At 40.2% G+C, this 23,445-nt stretch overlaps 1 protein-coding gene across 2 annotated transcripts in view; it reads right to left on the reverse strand.

The window, feature by feature from the left end:
* The window catches only part of LOC122409290 (5-hydroxytryptamine receptor 7), an 85,719-nt gene that overhangs the window by 29,007 nt on the left and 33,267 nt on the right, over positions 1–23,445 (reverse strand). For both annotated transcript variants that reach the window (XM_043416744.1, XM_043416743.1), the window contains 3 exons: positions 21,390–21,685; positions 16,547–16,790; positions 14,581–14,796 (listed from right to left, as the gene is read on the reverse strand). In XM_043416744.1, the coding sequence (XP_043272679.1) occupies positions 14,581–14,796; positions 16,547–16,790; positions 21,390–21,685 (756 nt within the window). The remainder of the gene's footprint in view (positions 1–14,580; positions 14,797–16,546; positions 16,791–21,389; positions 21,686–23,445) is intronic.

Below are 23,445 nucleotides of genomic sequence, written 5' to 3' on the forward strand. Positions count from 1 at the left end.
CAGTCTCCCCTGAATGAAATCGGACTCGAAAAAATGGCAGAAATCAATGACAAAAAGGATCGTAAAAGATAAATAATGAAGTGACAACGATCTTTATTAAATTCTCGTTAATCTACAAAGTTTCAAAGCTTCGAAAGCGACCCAGTTCGATATTGTACATGTTGGCTTTACTCTCAGAATCATGAGTCTTACGCTTCGAGGACTTGCGCGATCGAAAGCGCAGAGTGTTTGTCATAAAATGGGCCACTACGTTTTGTTTACTATCAGTTAATTCTTAGAGTCAGGAATGGAGGGAGCGAACGGAGGGAAACCCGTTGTTCGGAATAGTCAAGAGCTTCCGGGAGAATTGGGGATGTCGCTTAAGAACGCTAGAGGGCAGATGGCCGAGGAATCGCAATCCCGTTAAGCTCTGAAAGCTCAGGCTACCGGAGCCGGTTCATCGTTCCTCTCACGTAGCCGTTTGAATTTACCACGACTTGCAGCTGCGTATATTTCCCTCCCCGCAATACCAGAGCATCGTAGAGCATAAACGGAATTTCAAAATGATGGTACGTTACAACTTTTTTAATTTAGCTCAATCCCAAATGGAATCAATTTCATTTCTTAGCTCAACGGAAATTCGGAACACGGATGCTCAGTCAGTTGAAAGAAGAGGAGAGAATTTCGAGATCTGAGGTAAAAAAAAAGGGTTCTCGTCATGGTCCATGAGCGAACGGGAGCAAGGGTATTATTGGGTCGTAGGTGAAGACTGAAGTTGCAGTATGCGTTTTTTCATGCTTTCAAACTTTCTCCAACGGGAGTTTTATTCTGACGGACTCACACACCAAGTACGAACGTGTACGCAGACTCATATCTGTGAGAGAATGTACGGATATGAACATACTTTTTCTCTATTGACGAGCTTTAACTTCAGGTATATATAGGACAGTAGACGTGCCAGGCAAGTTTAAGGTGAAAAGTAAATCCTGTGATGGTAGTATAAGAAAGATATTATAAGTCTGTACGAAGCTACTGTGTAATAAGAAGTTTTTTTTCGAAAATTGCAGCCAGAAAGAAGCAAAATCGAATGGAATTCGAAAGAAGTTGAAGCAATAGCATGAAAAAATCATTGAAAATTATAGTACGAGAGGAAACGTTTACGGAGATACGAGTATATAGGACGCACAGAGAAAACGAATTCGTTTTGTATTGCAAGGAAAAGAATTTTCAAAGTATTCAAGCACCCATTACAAACAACACAGTATTTTTTGAATTTTCCAATTTTTCGTCCCTTCAATTTTAAACAGCTCTATGTGGGTAACGAAAAGTAACGGTACGTGAGAACTTTATTTCGTTTTGTTTTCGATTGCATGTTCATCGTGTCAGACTAGCACTTACCGATAAGTGCTAATGTATTTTAAATCACAAATTTTCACTGTTAGCTTAGTAAATTCTAAATACACGAATATACACCGAGAATACGTGTGACATATTTTACGAAACATAGTTTTTTTCAGGGTTGCCCGAGCATATGCACTTAACAAAATAATCATTTGAAGTGACTGAAAAGATTTTTTACTATGCTCGTAGAGAAAAAGACTCTCGAGTCTTTTGAACAAAAGGTATGGGTATTGGTCTTTTTGCTATGATGGATAGAACAATGCTTATTACTGCTCTTCGAATTAAGGCTGCAATCCAGTGCGTATATATACCGTCCCCGGGTACTTTCCTCGAGAATTCTCGGCCTCGTTTTCTTCGCGTATGAGAAAGGGTTTTTTTCATCCATTGGATCGATCGAGCCAAGGTTGCATCCTGGATTTCGGCTCAATAACTCAGTATCGCTTTTTATTATTCCAGTAGGAATAATGCCACGATTTAGGAAGCCTAAAACTCCTGTAGTTGTTCGATAAGAAAAGCGAATGAGGAAGAATGAACACGCGGAATGGTGAAAAGAAACGAAGAAGTGGATACGAAGCTGCGCTTATCGAAAACTTGCACTTGAACGTGTAAATGCGCGAGGATAGAATGTAACTGTACAAGAATGAAACTCACGCGCCTAATATACATGTATGTTGGGAAAAACGTAAATCGGGATTTCGTTCTTGGCAGAGCCAACACTCGATTTCTATGTACGGACTTATCTCTCTACAGTCAGGACGTCTGACGTCAGAAGTGCTTTACAAAAATAGGGTCGAGCAAGAGCACTAGCTGCTTAGGAAAGTACGGAGGAAAGAAAAAGAGAATGAAGAGTGCCAACGCGTTTGTCTGACTTTCATGGAAGCGAATTCAATGACTCTGTAAAATGATGTCGGAAAACGTGGAATGTCTCGGGCCCTCCTGGGATGAAGAACATCGGATTGCGCTACGCAAACTCCCCTTCACTTTTTTCTCCCTCAGGGAGCTTCCGATGTGATTATCTTCATGAGGCTGCTCCCCCGTGACACGAATTGCACGAATCCTGAATCGTAAATGTATCATCACCAGCAGCGTCTGTGTCACTCCGCATACGACAAAACGTCCGAAACCACTTACGTTTCACACCTACACGCATATTTTATAACCCGGACACGTGCGCCAAAAGTTTTGATGAATTGTAAAAAATAAGTGTGCTCCATTCCCACTGGAGACAAGCCTGAAAGTCTTTTCGGCTGAAATCCCTCCTGTCAAAGCCTCCGGCTCGCCTTTTTCTAACAAAAATGAACTTTGGAAAGCACAGTCGATCGGATGGCAGAACTGATTAGTTGGAAAGGAATCTTTCGCTGGGAGTCTTTTGAGAAAATGCGAGATGCTCATTCGAGCGGTCGTTCAACGATCGTAGGCTGCACTTTGTATCCCCAAACCGAGTGCAATTCATCGTTTTGAACCTCTTCGCCGACGGCTTCGTCTAAGCGCAGGATAAAAGGCTGATGGAAAAAATGTCTCGTTGTTGGTAGAGCAACTCGGTGTCGTGTAGTACGAAAAGTGTGCGAAGGTTTTACTCTTTTAATGGCCCTATAAAGCAGCGCCTGGTCGTAAAGCCCTACGGTCTTTTCGGAGCAACGACGTGAGGCTTCGCGTATGCGGAGAAAATTCGCAAGACTCATTTTCCTCAGGCCTTGATGTTTCAGGATAGTCACGGAGAAACGAACTCTGTAAAGCTCATGAAGACGAGGCTTAAGGCCGACGGTGAGCGCTTCTTGCCCATGAGTAAACCCACCTTTTTATGTGCGCGAGTGCGAAACTTCTCACCCACTGACTTAACTGGTGTAGAAAATTTTATTTTCACTATTCTTTCTCCGTTCATTTTTTTTTCATTCCTCTGACCCCTTCGATGGCAGCCTTTTGTTCCTCTAATTTCAGTACGTTCGACGAAAGCACCAGTGCAGAAATGAAAAAGTCCGCGATCGACGGAAATGTACCGTGAGACCTCGCCGGTGTTGAATTATCTCCTCAACTTTCTTCAAACCAACTTTCACATCTTTATCAACTCACGCTCCGGCACCAGCGACGATGACTCTCTCGCAAAGGAGTTATAAGCTTCGTTAAAGCTGTGTGGTCTTTCAGTTTCAATGCCGGTTGCTCTTTAACTCGACCTTCGATCCTGCGCCTCTACGGACATGGCGTCGACGAGCTGTTGCGCCCATCTTTCATTCTATAACGTTAAATATATTATACCAGCTGTTCCCTCTGTATCCAGTCATTGATGAAAAGCTCTTCGATTCTCTCCGAGGAAAAGTTTCACGATAATAGGCTCGGCCGTGGAGTGACTCGGAATTCTTCTCTGTTGCATGCCCAAACGATTCTCAACCACGAATCATCAATTTGTGCTTCGCCCTATCGGAAGAAATTCCCCAAACTTGTAATGACAAGGGGTCCAACAATTTATGGCTTTATACGATACGAAGAAAATTTGAAGACACGTACACCCGGTACTGGATCGCATGATAAGCGTTTTTTCCTTCCCCTCTTCTTCTTCTTCTTCTTCGTTAGCTTGAATATGAAAATTTCCAGGGATCAACGATTCTTTCCGATTTTATGTTAATTCTTAATTGTGCTCGCATTTACAGCCAATTAAAATTACTGCCACTGATCCATAGGTCGACAGAAAGTCCTAAGTTCCGACAAAACTATTGATTGCATTAGTCGCGCAATCTCAATGCCTGTGAGAGGATTTTTTGTAAATCGTTTTAAGGTAGATCATGTCCGAAGGATCGTATTGATTGGATCGATTTTTACTTTCTAATCAAAGATATAATCACTTTAAATTAATGTTAGAGTTATTAATTCGAAATTGTAAATAAATTTTTTCAACTTATCTTTTGGCGAATGAAATTACAAGCCATTAATTTAATCCTTCACTGATTGATCCCGAAATTTTATTCGTCCCTGGCTAAAATACTATAATTTTTTATGTAAAAAATCGTTTTAGAGATCGCAAATGGAAAACACAAAGGGAAATGGATAAAAAAAAGTATTAATAAAAAGCCAGAAGGCTATGACAGGATTGGTCAAACCAAGAAGAAAAAAAATACTGAAATAAGCAAATGTGAGGTTATACGGATGCTCATTACCAATTTCGTTCAATCTTTAAGGTAATAAATTTTCATTACTAGTAAGACAATCGTCTCGAATTTTTTCCCAAACTTTCATTACATACTTCATTGTTATGGGGGAAGGTTTTTCATAAACTTCGTAAGAATTTAAGCGATCATTCCTTTATGGAAAGACAAACAATTTTTTACGCACGGTCCCTATAATCCTGTGTATTTTTCTTCATGTTTAAACACGTTTATTTCAATAACCAATAAGACGAACCTTTTAAAATAGGATATGCGTGTCAGTCGACTAGCCAATTTAAACTCTGTGTAAATTTCAAAACTTTCTTAAGAAAATCGTTTCGTGTATGAACTACCCTAAACCGACGTCGAACGTGATAAAAATTATGTTCCCTGCAAAGACTTACGAAGCGTTTTTTCGATTCGATTCAGAACAATTTTTCTAGCATTCCAGTTAAAACTCATAGTAATTGAATTTTGGATTACGATTTCGTTGATGATACGAACCAGTTTCGTTGCTTGCTAATTATTTCTTTGTTTATGTCAATGGAAGATTAGTAAAGGAAGTTACAAAATATAATGAATTTAAAACTCAATTTACAAATACTGCAAGTTGTAATAAGAGTTGTGGAATAATGAGACTCGTTAGTTAAGAAGACAAAACTCGTTTGCCACAGGGCTCTGTTTTTCCATTTTGTCGATATGACCACAGAAATAATTCTCGTTTTCTCTTTGATGCCCCGAGATGAACTGGCTACGTAATAATCTGTTGAACATCGAATATGTAGTTGCGGAGAGAGCTTGGTACATTTGAAAACGTAAATAGAGAAAGAATAAAGGGAAGTAAGCAAGGAGCGGGGAGTGCACGGGGTTATGGAGAAGAACAGAGCAGACGGAACGGTGGAAAAGGAAGAAAAGTTAAGCTTCCAGTGCGGAGTTGAACTTGACGGTGTCCCCAAGACCGCATGCAGCTTTTTAATTAAAATGGGCGCATTACTTTGCATCTTCTCTCTCTCTCTCTCTCCTGCACTCTTCTATTCTATTCATCCAATCTTCTTTGAGGCTGACGAGGAAAGTCCGGCTAGCCGAAGGAGAAAGAAATGCTTTGAATGAACTTACGTCTCTGAGAGATTCACGCAGCCTCTTTTTCCCTCCAGTTTTCTCCTTTTTTCCGCATGTACTTTCGTGTCGCTGGTCTCCGGGCTGTTGGATGTTACTTTTGGAGCACAAAGAAGATCGATTTTTTCAATAAGTTTTTAATGGCAAACTCAAAGTCACTACTTTTCAGTTCACTGGCGTTAAACTGTTCTTCTGGCACACTTGCGGGCGCACCTACACAAAAATGGGGATAAAAAATAACTCAGCGAAAGGAAGGTTCTTCCCCAAAGGAAGTTTCTGATGGCTCTCGAAATCCAGAGCGGAATCTCGCCAGCGGCGTCAGCAACGCTCGGAAATTTCTCGAGCACCAAGATCGCACGAATGCGAGAGTGCGTGGGCGAGAAGGACTTTTTTTCTGGTGTTCTGTAAATTGAGAGGGATCTCCGGTTATGCTTTGCCTCGTTTGGAATACGACTCTGGAAATTGTAGTGCTCCAACGCCCACTGGCACTTCACAGCTTTATTGAGTTTTTCCATTTCGCCTTACACTCGATGTGGATACACGATCCGTTGCATCCGCGCTCCACGGACTCTTCGCCGCGGTTTCGAGCCATTGAAGTTTGAGACTTCACACTGCTGAGAACCAAGCGAAGTATTGAGCTAACGAATCTGGAGAAAATAGAGAAAACACCGAAGAAAAGAACTCGAAGAACTCAAACAAACGGAGAGCGAAAGAAGAATCATTTTTTTTTTATTTTTCTGTACGCTATTGGCTTTTTTATTCTCTGGTCCTGCCTTCCAACGAGTCTTGTATTTAATTCAATGGACAACGATCTCGGTGCTGCTTGAATTATCTTTTTTATATCTTCGAACTTTGCTCTCGACGTCACAAGTGAATGTATAAACTGCGTAATATTCGTGATCCTTAAATGTTTCTGAGTTTTTGAAAACTTGCTCGTTGCGAGGGGAAAGATTCTCATTTGACTTCCAAATGGTTGGTGCTCCCTCAAGTGTTCGGTCGCTTACAGACCTCAGCAGTCTAAAAATTTAGAAATCAACAAGAAAAAAAGTGAAAATATAATCCTGAATCTGAAGACTTGAGCACGAAAAGACGAAATAAGAATAACGGCGTGGGAGGACGAGAGAAAATCCGTTCGTAATCTCGTATTCGTCGAATTGTTTAACCCTCGGATAAACGACTCGCAAAAAGTTGGGGATACGTTTGGGAAGGAGAAACAGGTTCGGCGGGATGCTGTGGTTGTGGGCCGCGCATTTCGGAGTGAGAGGAATGCAAAAAAGTTGTTTTGGAGGATAAACTATTAAGAAAAAGTGACGTTGATCAGGCGCTCGCGGGCGAGTTGTGCGGGGGCTAAAAAGAAGCATCGATAGCGAGAATTAAGATTCAACAAGTCTGTTTGAAACAGACATGAAAATGAGAGAAGCCAGGAGGGGAAAAACGATGCACAGCAACGAGGATAAGGCAATTTTTCTTCCAAGATTTACTTATTTACTTTAGCCAAGATTTTCGTCGACTTTTTGCGTGTGCTAAGAACAAGAAGTTGTCGGGGACGAAACCGAGCCCAAAAAGGAAGAAAATTTAAGCGGAAAACTCGCTTTCACGACTTTGAGTAATCCATGAAAGAAGAGAGAAAAAACCATTCGCTGAGAGATTAACGACGAACGAACCTGCGGAATTTCCTCGACGAGCGTTCTGCGTCCTCTCGCAAAAATCCTCAACTTTCTCGACTTTTGTTACTGGAGGCTCTCTCGCTCTGTTTTTAGTACACGCCAATTTCTTCCACTAATTTTCTCCGCTCGTTTCTTACAGTCCTTCCGAAATTCAACCAAGTTTTCGACTCGATCAATTACCCCGACGGAAATGATGTTAGACGTTTCTTTGTGTGTGCTCCTCGGGCCCACATCCCCGTCCCCCGCTTTTTAAACTAAATTAGAAACTCGACGTAAGGGAAATTGGTCGCGAAAAAACAAAAAATTGTTTTGCATACTTCGATACAATTTGGCGTTTGGATACGAGATTTTTTGTTTCGACGCCATAAGATTTTTACAAGAAGTTTTTGTCTGTTGTTTTTTTTTAAATCTCGCTTTCCTTTTCCTCTCTCTTCATTAACTTTTTAACCATAATGGACGACCGACGTGCCCACTCATTTTTCGCTTCAAACTCATTTCTTCTCGAAACGTTCGTTTCCTTTGACGAGAGAAGATGCAGAATTTCAATTAATTGATCCTCGGAATCGTTTTTCTACGAGGCTGTGATTGCGTTTTATATTTTGTTGACGTGTAATCTTCCCCAGGAAATTGGAGAGGAGATATTACAATTTGAAAAAATATTGATAAGGGAAAATTGCGCTGGAAATACATATATCACGTGACTTTGAATTAGGAGGCGAAAAAATTGAGGAGAAATGGAATCAGAGGGAGAGAGATGGCAAGAGAGATTGATTCAGTGCTCTGGAGCAAAGGCCCTTAAGGACTGTGAAGCGTCGAGAACGCCATGAGCCCGAGGAACAGCGGAAACTGGAGGATGAGAAAAAAGCGAGGAAACGCGCGGGAAGGAAAAAAGGCAGGTAAGTGTCGAAGCCATGAAACGAGAAGGTGCCGTTTGCAGTGCGAGAAGCCACAGCTGGATAATCCCACCGATCGAGCTCTTTAATTGCAACCACCATGCGGATAGACTCCAGAGTATTCCTGCTTCATCGCAGACATTCTCTTCGATCTATAGCCTCGTAGGTAGCCTTTTTTCTTTCGCTATAGTCTAGTACGTAGGGAATTCTCAATGCCTAACTGCGAGACGTCAATGAAGCTTTAATTAAACTTCCGGTCTCACTCGTGCAACTTCCAACGGGGCGAAAAAAAAACAATAATGATGATCGAAATTGCATCTGACTTTTTGGCGGCGGATGAGAGCTTATTAGCATTTCAATGAGACGCTCTGAACTGTATTCATTCGTTTTGCGGAAACTTGATGTGGAGCTCAGCAATGAAGCGAGCTGGATGATTAAAATTGAGCAAACTTCTCGTTATTGGTTACTCTTTCTTTGCTCGAGCAGAGAAAAGTACGTTGGTGATTATTTATCAGAATTTATGAGTTTAACAACTTTTTCTTTGCGCTCATTCTAGTCAGTTGACAGTTTTCCATATTTTTTTTTTAGAAATATTATCCCCGTCACTCATACACAGCACAATATTAGTAAAAAAAGCGTCATCTTAATTTTTTAATCGTCCAACGAATACTCGAGATCGTTTTAGACACGTGCATCTATGTAAGCGGGGAGACCCGACGCCGAATGGAGTGTCGAGGGCCGACGAGCAGTTCGACCTGAGGCGTGTACGAGTTACGTACGTCGCCGTACGTAAATAATAAAATGTTCTCTATACCGAAGCGTTTCGAGATTCGGGAGTTGAACAATTTTCTAAATATCGGAACTTAGGATCTTTTAGATCCTTTTCTCTCACGTTGGAGAGGTGTCAGTGTGCAGGTTCGTGCACTGACCGGCGGTTTTGCCTGGAGCGAGTAAAGCCTCCCGATTCTCCCATCTTGCACAATCCGACGAGCTTCGCTCGAGCTCGATTTTCAAGAACCGATACTTTCGTCCGGTATGGGAGCATCCAGTGCTCACTATCGCGCTGTATCGCTACGCGATCATTTCTTTGTTTTTCCATAAGTTTGGTAGGAATAAGAAGGAAGAAGAAGGAAAGGTTGCTGGGAGCCTTATTGTCGTACGGGTGGGCTCCGCTAACGCGGGGGCGCTCCATCCGTGGCCCTTTGACAGACTCCTGCTAAACCAGAAATCGTGCCAGGGGGTAAAGCTGTCCTGTTACAGTGCAATACGTGTACACGAGTGTTCAAATTATTATATTCAACCCGCCCCAATCGTAAATAATCTAACAATGGTAAATAATGTTTAAGTTGATTTCACTGCAGAACATATTTCATTCAGAGTCTTTCATACGATTCGATAAGGCATTGCGAAAAAGCAACTTTTGACAAAGTTGAACGTGGTCAGTTGACAGATCAGATCAGAGAGATCACCATATATGACCTTAAAAAGTACAGCTGTCACTTCCATTGACAATGGAAGTTGTCAATGGAAATATTGAGTCTGCACGATTCAATTAATATTAGTAATGTTTTTAATCTTTAACATCTAATTTAGAAATATATGAAATTTTGAGTTTACGATGGTTGAAAGGGCCAGTAAGTCATTGTGGTCATAAGCGACATATGTTAATTTTTGTACTCTTCGACTGTTAATATTTCAACCAAACAGCCGATAAGGGGTCTTGAAATTTCGCAGGTATAGAAAAGAAATCTTGGATTGCAAGACGAAAAAGTTAGAGTACTATATCTGAAAACAGCTCTCGCGCCTGTACATTATTAAGGTTGACCTATCGCAACAGCTAGTCAAGAGACACCTTATTATTTTGAAAACTTTAAATTAACTACAGATGATGGATTTATATATTATTTTATTAGTATTACAAAAGTCCATGATTTTTCAGGTGTGTGTCGTGATGATTTATGGAACATCATTTATTATGAAGTTTTTTAATGTCATTCTCATTTGACTCACATCGTCCAATCAACCATACTCCTAATACATAATATGGCAACCCTATCTCCTTTGCTTACCATGTACGTCCCTTTGTGCGAGGAGGTTATATTTGATCATGAATCGACACAATGTTCGGCTTGATCAGAAACATTGTCTTCAAACAAATTTATTTTTCCTAGCATTCTGTTTCTCGGATAAGAACCCCCAATTCGACTATTCAATGAATACAGTTTGACAGTATTCGAATCTGTTCCGTGTTATTCGAGGTTATGCAGCGATGCCACCTTTACGCAGCCAGAACGGTAGTAGCAGAAGACGACGACACACCACGTAATTACTCGACTGAATCGAAGATTTTTATTTTACTTGTTCGGCAAACTTCGTTTTTTTTTTGTTTATTAAAAAATGATCCGCATCATTTTTTTAACGTTTGAGAATTCTTTTTTAAAATATATCTAATCGGGAAAATTTGTTATCCATGGCTTAAGTCTCTGTTGGAGTGCGGTATTCATAAGCTGTGCGTTAAATTTCGAAATTTTATCGATTATTTATTGTTATAACTAGTCGATGATGCGCGTAAAAATTTTGCAAGCATTTTCCTGCGCACTTTAACTATGAAATAAAAAAATATCACGTTTGTATCTAATAATAAAGTTTGCGATAGGTCAACCTTATAACGATTGGAATATGAAAACACGCGAGAACGCGCAAAAAGAATGATAATGAGATTTAATTCCCTAGAATAATCCTGACCGAGAATATGTAGAAGTAAAGGGGGAAAAAAATTCCTTCGAGTTTTCTGTTGATCCGAATACAAAATCTAATGAAGTTGCATTCTGAGTGCGTCTACGAGTGAAATTTGTCTTTGGCCAGTTTTATCATCAGATTATTTTCATCTCGGTTGGTAGGAAAAAACATCCGTTGGCGTTTCTATCTTTTAATTAATCATCCGAGCCACGTGACCAAGAAATCTTGTAAAAAAAGTGCACTCGTGGTAGCTGCGAGAAAAACATGAGAAAGGATCGTACGACGGTGGTACGTGCGCTGGCGTCGGACCCCGAAAAAAAATAGACCTTATCTTCCAGCGACGGAAGAAAACACCAAAAAATTGGCTACTCCGATCTCCGGCAGCGAAATTTCAAACGTCAGTTAACCTTCGGACGTCCATCTCTGTTGGTAAAAAAATATAAAATATTTTTGATTCGATAGCAGCAGCCACTGAGCGGAATGAATTGGCTCCGAAACACGCTGATTGAAAAATATTTATTTCATTTTACTTTTTTCGCTATTCAAATCACACTCGAGCACAGAATGGACGTGAAATACAAACGAACGATCTCGATATCGAAAATGTTTTATCACGAGTTTTCATTTCGATGAAAAAAAAATTTGATCATTATTTCACAAATAACAAAATTTCCCTTTGAAGATTTTTCTCCAGAAATCGGAGCATTCATCAAAGTTTTATCCCGCATTAAGTTCCCACACCAAAATTAGCTGACCAGAGATTTCCGAAGGGGTTTCGTTAGTTCGTAAACTTTCAGTTGCTTGAGTGTAATGTTTTTGTGTTATTTTTAGTTTGTACTATTCTTATTATAAAAATCTCTGTTTGCCCGTACGTGAGAGAAGCCGGCGACCCAATTAAGCCGTACTAAATCCTACGAGAAGTCGTTTGCAGAATGTCCCCTCTCGTTGCTTCGTTGCTTCGTTGTTCTGTTTTGCTGGTCGACCTCAGGGCAACACAAATGCTCACCACTCGAGCTGGCCGGATTAAACTCTCCCAGTATATATATTTTTCCGAATACATATATATATCCATTAACCTATATCACTTCAAGAGTATATAAAAATATATATAATAACACGTGTTGATGCATATGTACGTGTGCATTATGAGCTCACTTCGAGGACTTGTTATGAGCTCACACTCGTTTGAAATACACTTTAATTAACAGAGGTGCCCGCACCCTTTTTTTAAATTTAATCCATATAATCAAAGACCAGAGAAAAGCAATTGAATCATGTGTATTTTGCCACGATTTTATAACAGTTTGTGTTCAGAGGTAAACTTGAACTTCCGTTTGAAAAAAGGGTCGAATAAGAGCTAAGAAAACAGGCAACTTTTCTGTCACGATGATCAAGAGTTCACTCGTGCAAACGCGTACCGCGAGGATTTTCGAGGGTTATTCAACCAATTAATTCGTCACAACAAGAGGAAAGTGTAGTGGTACAGCAATTAAGGTATTATCAAGTTTTTAGGATATTTATAATTAATAATAATGGCCGAACACGTCTGGTGGCGTCGCTGAGACGATAATTATGTCATGGCAGACATAATGCGAGCTTTAAGCTCGACTCGATGAGCTTAGGTCGCATCTGCGAGTGCGGGACGTCAAAGGGGCTTTTTTGTCTGCGCATATCTAACAGAGCTCCTGCTATGTATACAACCGTATATACATAGATAGGGACGAACTAAGGTATAAACTTTTTCATCTCCTTCGATCTAACGTCCTCGGTGTACTTAGGCTTAAAGAGAGGGGAAAAAAACAATTTCACCCCTTTCCGATGTTCTACATAGTTGTTGCCCCCGTATCGTCCCTCCGGCGAAGCACCCAGCTTCGAAGTTGCGGTCGCGCTCTTATCACTCGAGACTCCATCACGGAGACTTTTATCGAAATTCCACACTCCCCACGACAGATATACATAGACAAATTTATGTGTTTCGTAGATATGTTTATACGTGAATCAGCAGTGGGGGGGAAATTTGCTTGAATTTCCTGGGCGCGATATCTTTTCTTATCTGTTGAAAAAAATGCTGTCTTTCGGGGTGCTTATAAAAGCGGATACAGGCCACTGACACGGCAACATTTTGTATCTAGAATTTGCAGTTAGTTAATGAAAATGCATTTAGAAAAATTGAATCTCTTGAAATTCGAGTGCATTCGCGATGATGATAAAATATTCATGACGGCTCGTGATTAACTTGGCTCTTCATAATGCGTTGATGGATTCTTTGTTTTTTTTTTTTCGAAGGAAGAGATCGCATTTGTGATGGATTTTTGTTTCTCTTGTAAATAATGCGAGTTGAATTAGCGTGGCGTTAGTTGGCACGAGAGGCAGCTCGTTTTATCGTCGTCCATCAGCCGGCAAACGCAACGTCCTTTTGAACGGTTGACACTTGCGAGAAAACGAGCTCTCGGGGATGCGAATTTTCCCGTAAAATTATTGGCTCCAAGGCTCCCCGGGGCTTTTATTTCTCGCAGGTTTTTTTGTGCTCGCGATAATCTCGAATATCTTCGCTCATAATTCATTGTTAGCGCTCTAATTATCCGCAAATTCCTTGTTTATTTTTCAGATGATGAAAAAATACGTGAACTTCAATTACGAGGGGCTCGTCAAGTCTTGATGAAACGTTTGGAAAATACGAACGTCAAAGCGCTCAAATGGAGGTACTCGGAGATGAAGAAATTCCTCGAACTCTCGGAGTCGCTGCGTTCCCATTATTTTTCACGAAAGTGGAAACGTGTCCCAATGGAAATCGATGTATCGGCAATGTCTTTCAAATTAATCCCCAGTCCGAAGGCTCGAGCAATGTGCGACGTCGTGCATCCTCGATTCAGCATGGACCGATGGAATTAAGGTCCATCGTGACGAACTTTGGGTCAGAGAGACGAAGAGGAAGAGAAAGAGGCAAAAATCCTAACCCATAATCCCTGTGGAGACATCAGGCGAACATTATGCAGTCTATCACAGTCCGAAGTAAAATCCTCGTGGGATTACATCGCGGTTTTGTTGATGCACCGCCTGAATCGTCCTGCGAGGGCAGCCGTGAAGTTAGCGAATAAATTCGAAACGCATAGGGTCGTGGGAAAGAGCAGTGAAAGGGAAAATTCGAGAACATTCGGAACACCGAGTTCGTGAGCGCATGCTCGGAGGTCGGACTATTCGTCTACTCGCATCACTCCCCGTGCCACGTACGGTATTTGCTCTGACTCGAGGTGTACACGAAGACCTCGCAAAGCCTCGTAGGCAAAAAAAGAGTTCTCCGACAAAACAACAATAGCTCCAATTTGGAGGTTCGCGCGCGCGTCATCTTTTCTTCTCGAAAAACGCGCTCTCAGTTTGCATTTCTCCAATGTTTCCTATTCTTTGTTCCGCGTGTTATTACAGCGGAGAATAGTTTATCTAGGAGCTCGCACGTTGGCTTGCACACGTTCGAAGTACCGGAGAAAAAAGGGGCCGAATGAGCTGCTGCTGTCGGGGAAAATGCTGGTAGTTGCTGGTATTTTTTTAATCCCATGCATTCGTTTGGATCGCACAGGATAAATTGTAGGAGAGCATTTGAGAGGGAAAAATGAAGCTGCTCGTTGCGAGACTATCAAAGGAAAAACTCACCGTGGTCGAGGCGCTTGAGCTCCTGTGCTGCTTTATCGATGGGCTGTCATGAGTCGTCTGAGAATCCGAATTCAATTGACGCTCGACAACGGACGATACGTGATGGGTCACAGCCGGTGGTTCGATGTCGAGATAACAGTGAGCCTCGAGATGGCTCTGGGCCCGTCTCTCCTCCAAGACGATTTTCCGTGCGGCGCAAAAAATTTTGTAATAGACCTGTAAATTAATCGAAAGGGATCGTTCAGAGGGTTAACAGCGGCGAGACTTTTCGTATAAAAAAATCAATTCCTACGGGGTCTTCGATGAGATCAGCGCTCGAACGAGCGACGCGAGAGTCAAACACTCGCGCAGGGATTGACACTTTTCAGAGGGAACCTTAACACTTTTTCTCTACGCTTCTATTTTCAGTCGAAAAAAGTGCGCCCTTTTTCGATTGCGTTAACTACATGGGCCAGATATTTTCAGGTCAAAAGTTTCCTCGAGACGTGACAAAGATGCCAACTCGATTGTTACGAGGGTGAAAACGAGGAGAGCAAGCGGGCTGACAATTTTCTCTGGACGTTCATTTCCCCTCGGTCACGAAACTGATACTTCTCCTTTAAAGTCTGACAAACTGGGTGAACTCAAACTTAACGAATTAACTGAAAAGGATGCTGAATCGATGGTTATAAAAACATCAAATAGCAATAAAAATATCAAAAATACAGTAAATTATTAATTTATGCGACAATCTGAATTTTTTTGAGATAATTTCTATGAGAATGACGATCTTCAAAACGTTCCTGTAATATATTATGATGAATGCAACAGATTCAATGGAAAAGTGGCAAAAATTAAAAATCTACTTGATTCAACTTTGACAGTGAATAACGGTCGAAAGAGCAGATTTATCACAAAATGACAAGAGACCTTTTTTATAGAGCATTCGATTTCCCACAAAATCCTATTTTAGAAATTATCCTACATTGACCCGTCCGCGAGTTGCAAAATTTAAGTCGCCAGTGACGTGTTCCCTGGGTTATTAAAATGGGAAACAGAGAATCGCGATGAGTGACTTTTAAAAAATATTTTAAAAGGCTGAAATTTGTATAGGTGTCATATATTTTAAGATATTGGAACTATTGAAGGTTGTTCTCTGAAAAGAAAAGAAAAAAAATATCTTTGAGACACTCTAATGTACACATCCATAAGAAAACGGAGAGAAAGAGAGAGGGGGGGGGGGGGGTCTATCCCACGAAACCCGTTCTCTCTCGTCTGGATAACAGCCCCGGAGGGAAGAGCGTATAAAGAGAAGTTTAAACTCGGTCCATCGTTCGTACAATTAATATGTAATTACAACATCATCAGCGAGTAAGTTACGAGATCATGAACTGAAAATTCTCGCTAAAGAAAAGTCCTGAAAGTGTATTTTTATATGGGAGTTGATTCGATTATGTGATTCGGTCGTAGCAGGCGAGAGGTCACTCGTAATACAGAAGGTATAATGGAGCGTTGAACATGCTGCAGAACTGTAACCGTCGCGTAATTTTGCAGTACAAAATAATTAGTATTCTCTCGGGGAATTGGAACGTAATTTATAGAGAAACACCCTTCTTCTTGAGGCAAATCAATGAGCACCGCATTTTCCAACACCAGAGAATTGGCCGCTGAAAAGAGTGTCGGTGGAGTATTTTGATTTTTGGAAATCGAGCAAAACTGTGCAAAGGATTTTCACAGAAATTGTCAAACTATTCCCACATTTTCGTATTTTGTTTTAATCTCTCATCATCATCGGATCACCGATGATACTCGCGCGACTCATCGTCCGCTTCATTCCAATCGACGATTCAGTTCAATTGCTATTCCCCATTGCAAAGTTTTGATCAATTTTCGCCACGAATTTTCCACATTTTGGAGTCATTGATGACCGTCCAGCCACTGATAAGCATACGCAATTGAGGTAGTTCAATGTCGTGTCATAACTCACCCACATCATGACGATTAGCGGCATGTAGAAACTACAGAGGGTCGCGTAGATCTGATATCCGAAATGTTGACAGACGGTGCACAGCGGATCGCCGGATTTGGGATCGATGTGCTCATTGCCGAGTATCAAAAGCGGCGGAAGACTTATGCAAGCGGCGACTAGCCAAACGAGGCTCACGCACAGTATCATTCGCCTCGGTGTTCTCTTTACCCCGTACTCCAGTGGCTTTGTAATTGCGTAAAACCTTTTCAAACACAGATAAAAAGACTTTGAAGCGAGCGTTATTTGCTTCGTGCCCTCTCGCCCGAGACATCAACAGGGCTTTTGACCGCCACGTTTTTTAATGAAAAATTCATCTTCCACGTCTACGAGAGTTGTCGAACATCTATCACTAATCGGGAAATTAAACAAAAAGTTACGTCACAACAGATTAGCGGAGGTCCAGCAGCTCATAAAATGTTAGACAAACGCCATTAGAGGCGGAAATCTCGACGTTTACGTCCCTCCAAGGCTCGCGTTGATTCAACGTTTTTAATTACGGAATAACGAGCGTGTAATTCCGTAATTAAAAGTTGTCGATTCAGACGCAAGTCTCATGCGTGGCGTATCGCATCATCATAAAAGCCAGCTCTCGTCACGTGCACCCACGTCTTTGAAACATCTAAATATTGTTGTGCGCCTCGACGAGAACAGCCCGCTCATATCTCATCGTCGCCATTTAGACTCGACCCTGATAACATTCCACAAAAGTCAAAGCTAGTTTCGCGCATAGAGGAACGGCCGAGGGGGATGAAACTCGTGGATGAAATGCTACCCGGCATTGTGGATTATAGAGAAACGGGATGGCGCACAAACGGGCGTTATATGCAATGCGACGGAGTCACGAGGGTCAACGTTGCTTTTGGCATTTATAGTCCAAGCCTGTGCGGTCTCGAGAGACACACGACGTTTGAATCCAACGTTCACACCCCACACCCACCACACCCACCACGGATAATGCATATGCGATAGTGTCGCGCGCGCCAGGACATCTCTATCCCATTTTTCACTTCATAGCACAATGCAACTTTGTTCAAGATCCATTAATCCCGAATCCGTAAAGCGGAAATTTCATTTTACCCTGATTAAAGATACTGCAAATTATCGCTCTGTACGGAGAAGAAAAATCCTTTGGTCAACCACTCGTCAGGATGGCGACAATTTTACATGGTCGGCATTATTTAGCGAGCCGTCGAACTGACTAAAAGCGTTACGCTTGAAGTGCCATTGAATTAAGGAAGATCATGCGTTACTTGTGATTCAAAAAAGTAACTGAACTTTTTTGCTCTTTCGATGATAAAAGAAACGATTAAAATTTATTCTCCCAATTATTAAAATTATGTTTAACTTATTTGTTGAGATTTATCAATTTATAATATTATGATAGCGGTTTAAGGAGTTTCGGTACAGGCGATACAATGTTGCCATGCTAATCCATGCTAAAAAAATTAAAAAATTCAAAAAGTTCAGAATTTTATAAAATTTGGTGAACATATTCTTTAGTGCCAAATTTGACGACACAAATTTTTTAAGATTTTTCTTCTACACAGTTATCGAGTAATTGATCACTAAAGTTTACGTGTATAAGCATAGCGTTTCCATATATATAGGTATACATTCCGGGCATGAGAAATCTGCTTTAATGCGTAATTACTCGATAACTAAGTAGAAGAAAATTTTGAAAAAATTTGAGTTTTCGCACTTGATGTTGAAGAACATTATCACCAAATTTCATCAATTTCTTAATATTTTGACTTCTGTACTGAAACTCCTTAAATACTTTCGTAGTTATAAATCATCGAGCAAAATGTGACAACAGCTATTTTCTATTTGTGTGAGTATGCATATCTATATTTTAAACCAGCTGGCTCATGGTGTTGTCAAACCTTTCACCGTTTATGTATAGTTGTTATTAATCTTTAAGCTCAAATAGTGATTTTCAACGGTAACAAGGCTTTCTCAAGACACCATTGATATTGAAAAACATTTTATTTTCTTATTCTCGTTTTTGGCTCTCAAAATTTGGGAGGATCCAATTTCGTTAGATCCAAATCGTCGCACAGGAAGTGTGCCTGCCTTTTAAGACTCGTATGTATAAAGCTTTAAAAAATGTGATTTTCGTTTATTATTTTTTCGACAACTTCAGGGTAGATCCTATAATAATTCCGGGAATGGGTCCACGGTTTAGCATATTTCCAACTTCGCGTCAACTTCCTTAACGAATCTTTTCGTGGTAAGCGATTTCAGGACCGTTTGCTAGCCGTTTTATCAAGTATTAATTTGTCTATTTGCAGTTATCGTTGTTCCCAATTGTTATGAAAAGTCTTGTAACGAGGCAAAAAGACCAGAGGCCCGGAAACTCGATCCGGAAGATGAAAACGGTCAGTTTATTTTTTTCCGTGCAGCTATAAACTACGAAAGCTCTACGCGCGTTACGTTAACCCGCAGTGTCTGTACAACAGAAATGTTTCGAGCGGCTATTGAATTACGTGGGGCGTATTCAGTGTTAAGCAATTTGCTGCAGTGGAGTTCGCAACTTTAGCTCTGCAGTGTATTCTTGGATACAACGTCATAGTCATCGTGATCCAAGGCTTCATACGTCGTATATCATTAGTTTATGTGCAGACATCGTAATGGGATGCTAATGACAATGGGCTTTTACTTTGAGACCTTGTTTCTCGAGCGTATATGCTCGCTCACGTACGACAAGGGTATTGCTTCGTTCGCACTACACGAAACATCGCGCACTCGCTTGTTAAACCGGAAACAAGCATGTCGTAAAAAGGCCAGAACGAGTCGCTTTTTTCTTCTCATTTTATAACGAACCGAGCAAGTGGGAGGAATCGTTTGAGTCATTCGCGAAAATCGATTCGAATAACCGCGAGTCATAGAAAGTTTAGGTTTACCGAAACAGAAGTCCGATCTTCATCATACTCCGCGCGATTTGTGTATTTTGAGGTAGATCGTATCCGAAGGATCGTATTTTTACTCCCTAATTAAAGATATAATCACTTTAAATTAATGCCAGAGTTCGGGCATCCGAAGTGTGGCAGTTCTGATCCCGAAATTTTATTCGTCCCTGGTTCAAATACTATAGTTTTTTATGGATAAAAAAATTGATAAAAAAAAGTATTAATAAAAAGTCAGAAGGCTATGATAGAAATGGGCCAAGCCAAGAAGAAAAAAAATGTTGAAATAAGCAAATGCGAGGTTATACGAGCGCTCATTACCAATTTCGTTCAATCTTTAAGGTAGTATAAGACAATCGTCTCGAATTTCTTTCCCAGATCTTCATTAAATACTTCATTATTATTGTGTACGTTTTTCATAAACTTCGTAAGAAGCGTTCAATCGTAATATGGACAGATAAACGATTTTTTATGCATAGTCTTTTTTTTTGCATATATTTTTCTTCATATTTAAACACGTTTATCTCAATAACCAACAAGACGAACCCTTTAAAATTTGACACTCGTGTCAGTCGACTACCCATTTAAACTCAGTGTAAATTTCAAAACTTTCTTAGGAAAATCGTTTCATGAATGAACTACCTTAATGCACTTTTAGTTCTACTTTTTTCTTGCATTAACAATTGTTCGATGAATAAACGCGGAGGATCAACATTTTTCGTTCCTAATCGCGTATGCTCGCTTCGGAATAGTAAATGGAAATTTATTGGAGTGAACCGTGATTGAAGGAAGCGTTGAATTCCGTAGTCGCATCTCCAACGAGCAAACGTTAAACTTTATTTTCATTTTTCAAATTAATTAAAACTGTTGTTTTCCAAAGTTCTCGAAGTTCTCGAAGTTGAAGTAAAAAATTTACGAAAATTGTGATCACTTAAATTGTTCACTCGAAACTTCGGACTCGGAGACGCGATTCTATAGTTGCCGCGTAAGCTCCGACAGCATTCACTCGAAAAACAAGTTGGGGATCGCGGTGAACCGAGCAAATCGAGGAAACGTCAGCGTCACTTGATTCGAAACACACGATCGAGGAAATAAGGGACGTGGTACACGAGGTGAAAATTCACGAGGCAAATCGAATTCTGTACACCGGAAGCGGCGGAAAGCACTCGAGCATTTCTACAAAACGTGGAAAGCACTAGAGCCGCGTCAGCGAGAGTCCAATAGAGTGTTTTTCACTACCACTCACACTCTCGAAAATACCATCATTTTTTTTTTCCATCGTTAATTTCCGATACGTGATATTGCGTTTAACATTTGCACAATTCGAAACTCTTACCAAAATACAAAAAATCTGATGTGACACTCGACGCTTTCATTGAAATTTTTACAAACTTATTGAACCTTTGTGTCCTTTTTTCCGTGACTCTTGTCAAAGTATTCATCAACCGTTACATTGAAACTTTCGATTGAGAGACGGCTTCAGTATTATTTTTTCACGTCATTTCTCCCACTCGCACTCTCAATGGATATTTTTTCCTCTCGATTTATCGTCGTGTAAAAAAGTTTCAATTGAAAACGCTCGTTCGGTGTATTTCATCGTATGATGATTTTTCTTTTTCGACGATTTTTAAATCTCGTTCGACTAATTATTTTGAAATTTTTCAACCCCACGTACAGCCGGATAGAAGAATTCGGTTTTCATCAGCGAATTCAATGATTCTGCATAAACACATGGGGGCAAACGGCGACGTGGTTTCATACGATTATTTCGCAGCACGAGGCTTCTCAATCAATTGCTTCGGCAATGGAAATTCTGGAGGTTTACTCCGAACTTTCCGAACAAACAAATCCAAAATACAACGAGAGAGATTATGAGAAATAAAAATAGAACTCACCTATCGAGCGATATCATGCAGAGGTTGAGAATGCTTGCGGTACAACTTAAAACGTCGAAGCTCACCCACAGGTCGCACATTATCGGTCCGAAGGACCAAGTTCCCAGAATCTCATACAAGAGTGCCATTGGCATGACGAGAAGCGACACGCAGAGATCACTCACCGCCAGACTGACGATCAAATAATTGCACGGTCGACGCAGCTTTCTCACGAGACATACCGCGACGCAAACCAATATGTTGCCGATCACTGTCCCTATTACGATGCTTCCCAATATCAAAGCAATTAGGATTGCCTGTCAACAGACGGATGGAACATTGCGTCAATCTTACGCAGGTCATTCGAGTGCAACGAATTTTCATTTACTGCTGGAGAGTTAACACGTTGAGAGTTGAGAGATTATCGGCTTGGTTTTCTTCATCCATAACTATTGACAGGTTTTAAGTAAATTAAGAGGATAGATCAGTCGGTATATCGCGACCGTGAGGGCGAGAGGGATAGGTGCAAATTTAAAAATCGAAATTCCTTGACACAGTTTGACCGATTAAGGAGAGTGGATGACGAAATCAAAATAATCAGAATTTTATAAAATTTGGTGACAACATTCTTTGGCATCAAATACACGAATGCAATTTTTTTCAAATTTTTTTACCACATCGTTATCAAATAATTGAGCGTTAAATCGAAGTTCTTATGCACGAGATGTATAACTGTATATATGTAAATTATACACGCTTATACACGTGAACTTTAGTGTTCAATTACTTGAGAGCTATGTGGTAGAAAAATCTAAAAAAAATTATATTTTGAAAGAATACATTTAGCAAATTTTATGAAATTCTTATCATTTTAAAATTCTTAATATTTTTAACATGGTTTAGCACGGCAACATTGTATCGTCGCGATCCACCCTCCTTAAGGAGTTTCGGTACAGGCGATACAATGTTGCCATGCTAAACCATGCTAAAAACATAAAAAATTTCAAAAAGTTTAGAATTTTATAAAATTTGGTGAACATATTCTTTAGTGCCACATTTGACTATACAAATTTTTTAAGATTTTTCTTCTACACAGTTATCGAGTAATTGATCATTAAAGTTCACGTGTATAAGCATAGCGTTTCCATATATATAAGTATACATTCCGGGCATAAGAAATCTGCTTTAATGCGTAATTACTCGATAACTAGGTAGAAGAAAATTTTGAAAAAATTTGTGTTTTCGCACTTGATGTTGAAGAACATTATCACCAAATTTGATCAATTTCTTAATATTTAGACTTCTGTACCGAAACTCCTTAAAAAAGGACTGAGTCAGCCTACGCAGGATGACGACAAAAATCCACTGACAGAGCCAAATTGTGTCAGAGAATTTCAGTTTTGAAAATTCCACGTGAGGTTAGTCGACTGATTCATAGTCTTAAGGGGGTCACCCCGTGTGGCAGCCGGATTTTTTTGGGTTTTTTTTTCGCGATTTTTTTGCGGGGAGGAAAAACATAGATTTTTGAAATTTGAAAGGTTTATTTATTGGTATTTCAACTCTATGATAGAATTTTTTGACTCTGATATCTTGAGTGGATTCGGTGTAAAACTGTTTCCAAGGAATAATATATGTTTCTCCCTGGTCTCCACGATTTCGGAGGATTGGTTGAGCAGTGGCTATCGCCTGAACACCAATCATACAGAAATATTAAAAATTGAAGGATTTTCGTGCTTCGAAACACAAAATTTCAATTTTCAAAAATGATTCAAAGCGCGAAAATCCTACAATTTTCAATATTTCCGTAAGATTTAAGTTCAGGCGATAGTCACTGCTTTACAGTGAAATACTAGTAAATAAACTCTTTGAATTTCAAAAATCTGTTTTTTTTTACCGCAAAAAAATTGGGAAAAAACCCCCAAAAAATCCGGCTACCACGGGCCCTTAATAAGAAACGATCATTTCATTTTTCCAAGTCGTTTCAGCCACGTTGGAGCAAATCATGAATTGACTGTGATCGTTGGCAATTTCGGTTCGTTACACGCATTGAATATTTAACTCGAAGCTTCAATATTTA

Source organism: Venturia canescens, chromosome 4 (genome assembly GCF_019457755.1).
Source record: "Venturia canescens isolate UGA chromosome 4, ASM1945775v1, whole genome shotgun sequence".
NCBI lineage: Eukaryota > Metazoa > Arthropoda > Insecta > Hymenoptera > Ichneumonidae > Venturia > Venturia canescens.